The 12,338-nt window shown below is 41.7% G+C and overlaps 1 protein-coding gene across 1 annotated transcript; it reads right to left on the bottom strand.

Moving 5' to 3' along the window:
• Positions 1-3,204: 3,204 nt before the first annotated feature.
• Positions 3,205-12,281, bottom strand: ttpal (tocopherol (alpha) transfer protein-like). Its single transcript, XM_082519270.1, has 6 exons — positions 12,151-12,281; positions 11,474-11,700; positions 8,368-8,611; positions 8,065-8,258; positions 7,605-7,715; positions 3,205-6,288 (listed from the first exon to the last, which is right to left on the bottom strand). Exons 2-6 carry the CDS (start codon positions 11,681-11,683, stop codon positions 6,010-6,012), a joined length of 1,038 nt encoding a protein of 345 aa, XP_082375396.1. The 5' UTR covers positions 11,684-11,700; positions 12,151-12,281; the 3' UTR covers positions 3,205-6,009.
• Between the last annotated feature and the right edge of the window lie 57 nt (positions 12,282-12,338).

The following is a 12,338-nucleotide window of genomic DNA, read 5'->3' as shown; positions in this document are numbered from 1 at the left end:
GGCTGGAGCCAAAACCACACTGCGCTCCGAAGATAAAACACCCACAGATTAGACGTCTCTCTCTCTCTCTTTTTTTTATAAAAGGAAGGGGGGGTTCTTCTAGCTTTCATGTCACCGAACCTTTATTTAGCTGCACATCAAACCAGCAGACACCTCATGGGATGAGATTTAGGAAAGCCCCAGATGTTTTTCATGCTATTTCTTAAAGTAAATACTGCGTGGAAGGATTATTAGTGATGCAAACTGTCTAGAGGTTATTGTGCATGTAGACATACAAACATTCCCGGCTTCAGCTTTTGGTGTTGAGACAGCTGATTTTTGTTTTTTTTTATCTGATCGTTTTGGGTGATGTAGTCTGCGGTAGCGGTGCACTGCATTACATGTGTTTTCCTTTAAGCACCTAATAAACTGGCACTACTTTGGGTGTTCGAGAAAATTAAAATGACTCTGCAGGCCAGTTTAGTACTGCACTTTCATAATGGCTCAGACGGTTAAATTACTGAATTTCATCTTCCCCCATGATGCAGCTGCAGCGTATTAATATGACCTTTGCATCTGAGCCACATACCCAAGCAAATAAATGAAAAATAGGATGCAGGTGTGGTCCCAGCCCTTACTACTCTTTTTGGTTTTTCGACCAACTGAGCAAAATTTGTGCAATTTCCTCATTAATTCTTTATCATTTGTTTAAAATTAATAACCTAAAATGGCATTTAAGAAAAATTAGTATTCTTACAGTCGCTCCTAATCATTTGGATATTTAAAAATAGCTCTTGCTCGGCCATCAAAACTGAATCTCCACTCATTTCTCAAGTATTGCTTGTTGTCCTGTCCAGGTAGTCAGAAATAATGTATGACATTGTTTAAGTATACTTATTTTAATGCAAAACTATAACAGAAAAATATATTACTATGGTGCATTACAACCTAGTCATGGGTCCGGTGTAATGGATTAAATAAAAGCACAAGTGATAAGCTATAGAAAATAGTATTTTAGCTTTTAGAATGAACTAAAAATAAATTTAAGGTGTGCAAAACTAAAATATTTTTTCTAACCAGTGGGGTGTGGATATATCTTCAGCACTAAAGTGTTGTCAAACTATTGCCAGATTCTCAGTTTTGTTTTTAGTCAACACTTCTCTGCAGTTTAATAACCTAAAAACAGAAAGTGACTCAAGCTCCATCCGCAACAATCAATAAAAAACAATACCTTCAAATATTTTTTGTAACCTTTGAAAGCTCCGACTGCTTTCACATCTCTCAACGACTAAACTGAGCATGATATGCAAAATCAGTGCAGTGCCCCTTTAACTGTCTCACTCAGTTAACCAGCGTCATGGAAACAGCAGAGCAACAATAACAGTGTGGGTTGTGCAGAGTTAAAATAAAGTTAAAATGATGAAAAAAATGATAAAATTATGAAAGAGAGAAGAGAAAAGAAATTAATGAGTTCTGTGTTCTCGTTCCAGATGGCAGAGGTACAGCAGCAAACGAGCAGGCTCACAAGCCACAAGTTATTTTGATTTTTACTGAAAGATATACTTCATTATTGTCTAAAATACATATATATTCTATAAACTAAATCTATAAATCCCAGACTAACCTAATAAAAAATTAAGAACCAGTTATGGTACAGTAGCATATTTAAATGCCATCTTCATCCTCAGTGTTGCTCTACTGTCGCTAAACAGGATGTCCAAAAAATGTACTCATAGCACTACATTTGCTGCTGTAAGGAACAAGTAGCGTTTACTTCTGAGGTACCATTTTAAATGTGTAATATGTATTTTATTTTGAAAGTTCACTCACTGCTGACCATCTAGACCCAGCTGCTGCCGATATGGTTGACATCTCAACCTTTTTGGTTTGAAAAACAATGTGCAAGTGTGCTTTGATGCAAGTTTCCACTCATTGATGTGGTATGTTTCTAGAAGTGTTACTCTTGCAACAGTGCTGTGTACATAAACCCTGCTGGACTACAACATTTTGCTCCGCCTGTCGTCAATATCCTTCAGCTATCTCTCGCAGTAATTCAGTGAGCCCTCACATGCGAAGTCATAGTCAAGCTAGCCGCACCCCCAGCCGCACCTACAATGTTGTTGCACCGTTCTTACGCATATTACGGTACGGGTGCCGACTGGCTTAGAAACACGAGAGTCTTCTGTATCCTGGCATTTGTCACTATTTTACTAATCAATCCACTTCGAATTTTGAAATATTAGAAATATATATATGAATGAATTGATGTTCTTACACGACACTTAAGTATATAATAATAACTTAAAAAATATATTTTCTGACTACTATTTTTGATATTGTCTGTATTATTAATGTTATAACAAACTTTAAGAGGTGACGCAAATATTTCACTGGATTCTTACTCTGGGTTACCCTCACTCTTTCCCCTCCAGCTCACAGCCCAATGAACTGTAAGGTTTCAGAGAAAATTAATAGTAAACTTTACCCAAATTTGAATATTTTCAACTTTGAGCTGAGCCAATGCAGCGTCGATCCTCTTCAGTTTGCTTACCAGCCTTGTGGAAGTGCAGCATGCTGAAACAGGTAGATAACTCTGACAACACTGCATTGGTTGGGTGTATTGAGGGTGGGCGGAAATCAGAGCACAGGAATCTGGTAAGGAACTTTGTTGAATGGTCCAGATGAAATCACCTCCTCCATCTGAATGTCAGAGATGTTGGCTGACTTCCGAAGGAAAAAAACTGGGACTATGCCCATCAACATCATGGTCGTGGAGGTCGAAACACTGGACAGATACAGGTACTCTAGCACTCACCTGAATGACAGATTAGACTGAAAGACCAGCAGTCTGGCACAAATCATGTGACAACTTGATAAAAATGTACTTAGACGAATGGAAACTTCAAAATGCTTCTCAAATGTTAAGAGTTTTCCAAAAATATAAATGTAATGGCAATCTGAGAAGAAAAATGAGTACTTTGTATGTTCTTTTCTGATTACAAGCAATGGAGTACTTCACTGTCCTAAAGTTAGTGCACCGAAGCAAAAGATCAGAATGCTTCTCCCAGCGCTGCTTTTGTGGCGTCTTTGGAGACCCATGAATCCAATATGGGAAACTCAGCTCAAGACAGATGCAATTATGTTGTGAAAATACCCGCAACTTCCCTAGAGCCTGCAGCATGCCAACAACAGCATCCACATAACAAACAAGACACAAATAGCATGTTCTCTGTTTGGCTTTTCCTTTACTGTCTTCACAACAACAAATATCCTGCAACACAACACAGCTTATAGTCAGACATGCTTAAAATAAAAATACAAAAGACTGAACAAAAGCAAGTTAGCTTTACCGCAAGAAAACAGATGCAACATTATTGCACATTTCTGTACATGGCCTGGTGTACAATTTGGCAAACTGGAGGTCTGTAAAGTCAGGCCTCAATGTTCTATATTTCCCCGTGTGACCCCTGCGATCGGGAACGGCCCTGTGTTAAGACTGTGTGATGAAACACAGGCAAACGGGTTTCAAAAAAATAAAACATAAGGCAGATTATCTGAACTTAAAAGACAATCCTCTTAGAAGAGTCAAGCCAGGAAACGTAACCATCAGCTAAACAAAGGCTCTGAAATACTCTGAGTTACATATTTGGCTAAATCTTTTTTAGGTAAATCTATGACATTGTCCTTTCTCTTGTCCTTTATAGCGATGAAGTATAGCCACTCTTATGTAAGACGAGTCCTGATGAGAACAAATATGAGTTTTGGTGCACACAAAATTGTCAACCAAATCCAACATCATTTAAGGCAATGTACTAGATGGTAGCGCACGCAGAAACCTAAATGCTGTTAAACTGGTAAAAACGTGTACACTGAAAGCAGTTTTTCCCATGCTGTAGGGAGCCTGCTATCAAAGATTGAGGACAAAATCCACAGTGTTCATATGATGCAGAAAGGCTACGAGCCTTCATTGCTCAATCATCCAAATAAGAGGATGACTTCAAGAGTTACAGCGTTTTTCTCCCCAGGCAGCGTTTCTGTGCTACTCAACAGTGAAGGTCCAATATCAAAAAAGCCATTTTCAAACATGCATTGCAGCGTGGGGCTTTTCTGGGACTTAAGACTGTGTGTGATGCACGCTAATAGCAAACTGGCTGGTCTTTAAACTGCCAGTTCCCTGGTACAAAAAGTGATGTCAGATTGCAGCAATGTGTGAATAATGCAGATAAAATTGTGAGTGGGCATCATGTGTGCTGCCGCCTGCACGCTCTAACCTGGCAGCACGCTCGCTGAAATCAAATAGTATTTCTAGTACTGCGAACAAACCTGAAGCAGACCATTTCAATACTGTAGAAAGCATCCCAGCCTAAGACTCCTGAAGCTTTTAAGTTCATATGTGAGGATATCTCCATGTGGAATGTGAATTAAAGAGAGGAACATTGGAAGACAACCTATAATTGTCAACTAAATGTATCAATCCAACCACTTTCTTTACTGCATTTCAAATTCACAGGAGTTGCAGGGTTGCAGAGAGGGTTGGAGATTGCTCCAACTGACTTTGGCAATACATGCACAGGGAGAATATTAAACCCCTTAATATTAAACAAGGTTTGAACCTGGAGAGTCTTTTGCCAATGTGAAACAGTGCTGACCACTGCACCACCCTAGCTAAACACAAAAGGAGGACTGTGGATTTGGTCCCCGATCTTAAAATAGGATTTTAGAGAAATGGCAAGCAACACTGATCCTTATACAACCGTTGCAAGAGCTTGGTTCGCCTAGCCGGCAATAAGTCATTCCCAGTGGGTGATGGGCTTCGCCAGGGCTGCCCTTTGTCACCGATTCTATTCATAATTTTTATGGACAGAATTTCTAGGCATAGCCAAGTGGCGGAGGGTTTTCACCTGGGTGGTATCATCATCTCTGCTTTTTGCAGATGATGCAGTTCTGTTGGCTTCATCGGGTTGCACTGGAACGATTCGCAGCCGAGTGTGAAGCGGCGGGAATGAGAATCAGCAGCTCCAAATCTGAGGCAATGGTCCTCAGCCAGAAAAGAATGGAGTGCCGAACTCCAGGTCAGGGACGAGTTCGTACCCCAAGTGGAGGAGATTATGTGTCTTGGGGGTTTGTTCACAAGTGATGGGAGAAGGGAGCGAGAGATCGACAGACGGATTGGTGCTGCGGCTGCAGTGATGCAGATGCTGTACCGGTCTGTTGTGCTGAAGAGAGAGCTGAGTGTAAAAGCAAAGCTCCCAATTTACCGGTTGATCTACGTCCCTACCCTCACATATGGTCACGAGCTGTGGGTAGTGACCGAAAGAACAAGATCGCAGATACAAGTGGCAGAAATGAGCTTCCTCCGAAGGGTGGCTGGCGTCTCCCTTAGAGATAGGGTGAGAAGTTCAGCCATCCGGGAGGGGCTCAGAGTAGAGCCGCTGCTCCTCCACATCGAAAGGAGACAGTTGAGGTGGTTCGGGCATCTGACAAGGATGCCTCCTGGGTGAGGTGTTCTGGGCATGTCCTACTGGGAGGAGGCCCCGGGGCAGACCCAGGACACGCTGGAGAGATATCTCTTGGCTGGCCTGGAAATGCCTTGGTGTTCCCATGGACAAGCTGGAGGAGGTGGATGGGGAGAGGAAGGTCTGGGCTTCTCTGCTTAAGCTGCTGCCCCCGCGACCCGGCCCCGGATAAGCAGAAAAAGATGGATGGATGGCAAGAAAAATCTGTTGTGAACCAATATTATAAACCCCACCGATAATCAGTTCTTAGAGGTCATCAATATTGGCTGAACATGCATCAATGTATGAAAAAAAAAAAGCATCTTAACCAGTACCTGGAGCTGCCTTAGATGAATGATTGAATGCTGGGCCACATGTGAACAACAGTAGACTATACCACCTAAGTGCTGCTTACTTAGTAAAATAAATCATGTATAATATTGGCAACTTGCCCTGTAAAAGTCTACACACGTGTTTCTTAAATGAAACAGAAAATGTCCTCTCAGTGATGGGAGCTCTGCGACTACAGCGAACATCAGTAACAGTAGTAAAGCTGAGAGCGCAGCCCCCTGAAGGTGTCGTCATCATGCCCGCTGGCCTGCTCTCCTTCAAAGAGCATGGACTCTGGAAGCACCACGCCCTCTAGTGGATCCGGCTGGCAGAACTCCACTACAAATTCCTCCTCGCAGTCCAGCAGCAGTCTTGACCACGCACTCATGTCCAGCTGGCCCGCGGTGCCGCCGTATTCCTCTGGCAGGACCGATCGTGGGATGTTCCGGTGCAGGGAGCGCAGGTCTGAACCGTGGAGGATGTACTGTGTAAGAAGACGACAAAGACTTGTCAGCGACCTGCAGCTTTAATATTTAATGTGATGAATGTAATTTTAGATTTATCAGGTAACTGCCTTCAACTTTCACCTTCCTACAAAGCTTCACCTTTGCCATTTTCATACTTGAGATGTTTTATGAAAAAGGTTCAGGAATTAAAATCAACCTCACATTCAAGAACACCTTCTCGTGCACCTCTGTTCGTTTGTTTTCAGCCCAGCTTTTTTATTTTTTTTACATCCCTCAGAGGAAGTCTACTTCTGTCCCTTTGTACTTCTGCATCTGCAATGCACGCTGAGCCTCCTGCAGTGTTAACTTGACTCTGATTTTATGGAAGTGTATGAAGCTTCAGTGAGCCAAATCTGGCAAGCAGGACAGGTGGTGAGAAAAGATTGTGTTGGTTCAGGCCAAAATAACTCCTGTGTTTTTAATGTGCTCTATGTTGGCACCGGATAACGTGCTGGCACGCACAACAGTATAGGTCGATTCTATTGGATGTTCGCCCTCACACGCCTCAGGACATCACACAACCCAGTCACTGTTGAAATAAAAATCACGAGAACGCTCCCGGTCTCATTTCTCACTTGACATTCTGCTTTTGAGCTTAGAAACTGAGGATATTTTGTCTGAGAACAGCATGGTCCTAGAAGGAGACTTTCAGACTCACCAGTGACAGTGAAAGTGGTCAAAAAAGGGCGTCCACTGAGCAAACTAAAAATGGCACTCACACTGCAAGCTGCCTGCACATGCCCAAGAAGAAGACTTGGAATGGGGGCTGGCCATGTGTAAATGTGATAAGTGTTGCTGACCACCCTTTGTATGCCAAGAAGCCACTCTTGTGAGCAAAAATGTGAAAAATGAAATAATCTGACCACTAAATGCCATGCACAGAATCAAATTTGAACACAGAGGTGCATTTACTATATCCAAACTAGTATCTATTTATTTTGACTGTACCTGCTGATTTTCTGTTGTTTTTGCTTATATATTAACATAAAAACAGATAATATGCCACTGTTGCATTTACAGCTTGTTTTTGTTGACCCCAGTGTTAATTACAGATGTGTTACTATGCGTTTTAATGAACACAACACAAGGCTTACCATACCATTTTGAAAAATTGTTGTTCGGTTTGACCATTTTGGTTTATTTCTCTGAAAAGGAAACATGCTTAGCTTTTCAGTTTCACAGATGAAAAAGACTATCGGTTTGAAACACAGGCTACAGAATAAAATGAGGGGCACGATTCAAAGCGGGCCTTTGTTCCAAACAAAAGAGTCAGAGACAGTACAAGAATAGTTACCCTCTCTGCCATCTTCTCCTTGAGAAACGGCTTAATTATAGCAAAGATCCCTTTGAAAATCCGCGGCTCATTAATTATGTTAACGGCCTTGATTCTGATCGGAAACCCATCCTGTGAATTAGAAGAGAAAACAGTCACAGCTGGGCCTTGTCAAATGATTCACACATGCTTTGTGTACTTATGTAAATATCAGACACTCTGCAGTCACGACAAAACACCACAGGCAGCGTTCAGGAGCTGCTGTGACTGACAAGTTTTTTTCTCAAGTGTTGCACTAATTCCATTTTTTACTGCTATATCATCAAAAATAAGAATCATTTTGAGATAGTGATTCATTAAGTAACCATCTCAAGGTGAAACTAGCAGAGTTAATCCCCTCTGACATAAGAATATCATCATCAGATAGTGGCTTTATCAAATAATACTCATTATTGCTAACATTCGATTTTTGATGTCATACCTGGAGGATGCTCACAACTTTTTTGGCGAGGAATGGGCCTGGATTGGATGCTTGTGACATGCCCACTCCGGTGTAGTCTGCTAAAATAACAATGCCGTTCACCTGCGTTTCCTCCGGCTGAATCAGCTTCTCCAGAGTCAAATAAATCGCTCTAACATTGTCAACAAATGGGTAATCATTTGGTTTCCATTTTCCTGTAAAACAGTTAGAAGTGAGTAATCGTGCATCGTGAGCGAACGAATAATGCGTCAGATAAATCGAGTATTGCGTGAATTTTCCAGTGACGATGAAGCCGACACCAACCTGGGCGCAGACAGAGGATGTATCTTCCATTGGGGTCCGGCCGTGGCAGCACTGTGAGAAAGCCCAGGTCGAGGACGTGTTTCACTGTGGATGGCTTCAGGTCCTGGAACACCTCTGGCCAAGCCTTACGTCCTGCATGGTAATTGAGGAGCAGCTGCAGGGCACGGTCATAGTCGAACTTCCTAGCCCGCAGGAAGCGCAGCAGGAAGGCATCATCAAGTCGTGTCCTGAGATTGGGCTGTTCCTGCAGAGCCAAGAGGGGAAAAAAAAGTTAACTGAAAAAAAAAGAAAAGAGGGAAGGTCATGAATGGCAACAACTAGAATAAACAAAATACGGCTTCTGACTAAACAAAATAAAACACTGAGAAAAATGGCTAAATTAAGCTTGGTTAGCATCCATCTGTCCATTCTTTACTACTTCTCCAGGCCTGGGTTTCACTGGCAGCAGTCTAAGCAGAGATGCCCAGTACTACTCCTCCCTGTCCCCTTCCTCTAACTTTTCAAGGGGAGCACTGAGGTGTTTCCAAAGCCAGCCGAGAGATATTCCAGCATCTCCTGGGTCTACCCTGGGGTGTTCTCCCAGAAGGATATGACTGGAAAACCCCACTTAGAGGCACCTGGGAGGCAGCCTGGTCAGATGTCCAAACCACCTCAACTAGCTCCTTTTCAGCCTGTCTCTAAGGGAGGGCTCACCCCATACTGTACCTATCGGACCAATCCCCAGCTGGCATAAGTGGAACTAATAAATCATTACAAAAGAATCTGGTTAAAATAATCTTTTAAAAAGTTTTCAGAATAATTGTATCAATGTAACTGCTTGAAAATAACACCTTAAAAAAACCCCAAAACAAATCTGTTCTATTGCGAGGTGTCAATGCTATTACTAAACTCTAAACTATTAGAAATTCACCATTTAGCCACCAGTAAAAGGATCCTTTATTCTGATAACATGGGCACTTCAGTTTATTTTTAGTGAACCTTCTTTGTTCAAAGGACCAAACCTTTGAGACTTTTCCTTCACTAATAAAGAACATGTACCACCGTTTTAGGGGAAAAAAACAAAACCTTATTTTTAAAATGATTTACGTCCATCACACATTTTATAATAAATTTACTTTGAGCCTTCAGTGCTATAGGCTGAAGAGGAAAGAAAGAATTCAGAGGTGGACCACCTCATTGCTGGAAATAACAAAACTACAGATCATATTTCTATGAGACTCTATTTCTATGAGACTCCAACCACTGTCAAAAAATGTCTGCAAGACAAACAAAGATAATTCACATGGAATTCAGTGCTGCTGAAATGCAACAAATAAGAAAAAATATTTTAATTGACAAACAATTGAAATTTGGCCTTGTTCAATAATACCTTTATTCACTGCTTTTTAATGCTATCAAAACACTACAGCAGAAAAACACAGGACCTGTGCAGTTAAAATCCATACTCATTTGTCACAGGTCATAGTGTCATTGGAATATTGGACATTTGTCACAGGTCATAGTGTCATTGGAATATTGGACAGTGCAATCACACACTGTATTTTTTCCTAAACGTCATGTAGGAGAGTTACAAATACATAAAAAAATTAAAATAAAGGATGTGAAACGGGACAACGTGGAATCAGATCCCCACATCCACCTTCAAGAACAACCTTAAATCTGAATTCTGAACATCTAAAGCTTTGTGATATATTTGGGACAGCACTGACAAAATCTGTCCTCAGAGAAAAACAGAAACACCTGCCAAAGTTCTCAAAGTACCATTGTAATGGCTATGGCAGGTGTTCCCAAGTTCAAAAACACAAATAATACAATATTACATCAGCTTTATATTTTTAGGGTATTAAAAGTTAATATACTATCCTAAAAACAAATGGAAGTTTGTGTTTTAAGGAGAGTTTATAGACCAAGACCATAATATATGTATATACAGGCTATTTTATGGGACATATAACCTCCTTTGGATGCAACACAGGCAGCTATCCATCTCCAAATGGACCGGATAAGAGTCAGGAAATTGTTGCTGAGGAATTGCTCTCTATTCCTGCATGAATGTGGCCTGGAGCTGTGAACTGGTTACTGGCTCTGATGAACATAATGACCCAAGCAAGCAAGTTCAATAGGAGGCAAGCTGGCAAATAAAGTGTCTGGGTTTTCTTCTGTTCCAGAAAGGCTTGTTCTACTCTGACAGTGTCAGGCCATATGTCAAGCAGACACTGTCCTGCTGAAAAAGCCGCAGGGCGCTGCTGCAGGAGTAATACAAGTTCAGGTTAGAGCACCTCAACTCGGTACCTCAGTCTGGTCAGAATTTCACCAAGAACAATACGATCAGATGCTCTCATGGACACGCAAAGCTGCAGCAACAGGATCCAGAATGCCAAAAGCCTGGCCCCAGTCAACGTCAGTCAGTCGTGGCATGGTGCCACTGATAACAATGCTGTGCATACACTGTTTTATTGTGCCCTGATTCCACTGGCAAGAGAATACAGCAAACTGAACCAGTTCTCGGTTGTACAAGTGAGTTCATTTGTGTTAAACAAATTAACAAATCACCAATCTTGCCACTGACTAAAACCAAACAACTGGAACTAAAAACTACTTCACAATATAAAACTTGCATTTCTTTTTTTGAGTACCATATTAAGTTTTATCACAGTGGTTCTCAAATGGTGAGCTGAGGCACACTGGGATGCCTTGAGATTTTGCATAAACCACACACTGCAGATGTACCAAAAGTAATGAATGAGATTTAAATTCACTATTTTAGTGCTAAAGGATCTATTTCAAAGTGAGGAGATAAAACGGATCACTTTCCTGTGTAGAAAAAATTAACACCTATAGATTGTAGGTGAAATTTAGGCCCCAGTGCTGCAAACATGCCCTGAAAAGTGCCTAATAAAAGAACTGATTATTTTTCCGATCGCATGTAGGCTATTTTTGGCATATATGAATACACTTACATTTCATACTGAAAATTCCTTCCTGTATTTCCTTACTCACACTTCTCAAATTCTTCCCAAAGGTCCAGTTGAATGTTACTCAAAAGCTTTCCAATTTTTGCCCTCTTTTTTTTGCCGCTTGGTAAGGCATCATTGTTCTGCCCTACCTTAAGTATCATGTCCCTCAGTGCTTGGACATCCCGTAGACGCCATTCTGGCTTCTCTTGGAGCTCCTCACGTGCCTTGGCCACCAGTTCAGGGGTCAGGGTACAGGAATAGATGGGTGGTGGAGGACTGGGGAACCAGCTGTGCACTGCAGCTGCTGACGAGTCCACTGTAGGACCACCGAGATCGATGGACTCATGCTGATCGGCCATGGAATGACTGGGTGAAGCTGTTGGGAAATAAGCACGGGTGAGGAGAATTAACTTTTAAATACCATAGCTTTACTTCAAATAAGAACAGCGATACCCCACGGCCTGACACCTTCATTATCAATAATTAAAAGTCATTATCATATTTTGTACCAGTAAGCTGCCTCTGCACAGTAAATGTACAGCAGCACAAAATAAAAACTGTTAAGTGCCTGAACATTACAGTAAGTGTCAGGTACACTCACAAACTGCGCAGTTTTAGTAAGTAGCTCAATTTCAGCTAAGTTTAGCAATAGATGTGGGAACACGATGTTCCCAGATACACAAGAGCGGGATGCTCTCCAGTAACTACCCAAGACTGCAAACACTGCATGCATTCACTCAGTAATGAGTCACAGCGCCAGAGATTCTCAGCTAATACAGCCTGAGCCTAAACAGAGCATATGTCCGGATAATGACTGAATACTGACCAGAAAATGGGTCTAACGGTAGCCTTCAATGGCAGACATAGAGTGCTAAAAGGCTGCTGGTAAGTGATATATAAATTCAGAAAACATCCGCAAAGATCAAAGCTACAAAAACCACTGTCAAAAAAATCACAACGGACCTGTCAGGAAAATCCCTCTTCCGGGTACAGAGCCGGCGTTAGCTCATTGGT

This window comes from Aulonocara stuartgranti (genome assembly GCF_965226115.1).
Source record: "Aulonocara stuartgranti genome assembly, chromosome: 20".
Lineage (NCBI taxonomy): Eukaryota > Metazoa > Chordata > Actinopteri > Cichliformes > Cichlidae > Aulonocara > Aulonocara stuartgranti.
The sequence above is the reverse complement of the archived record's forward strand: the minus strand, read 5'-3'. Positions and strand labels throughout refer to the sequence as shown.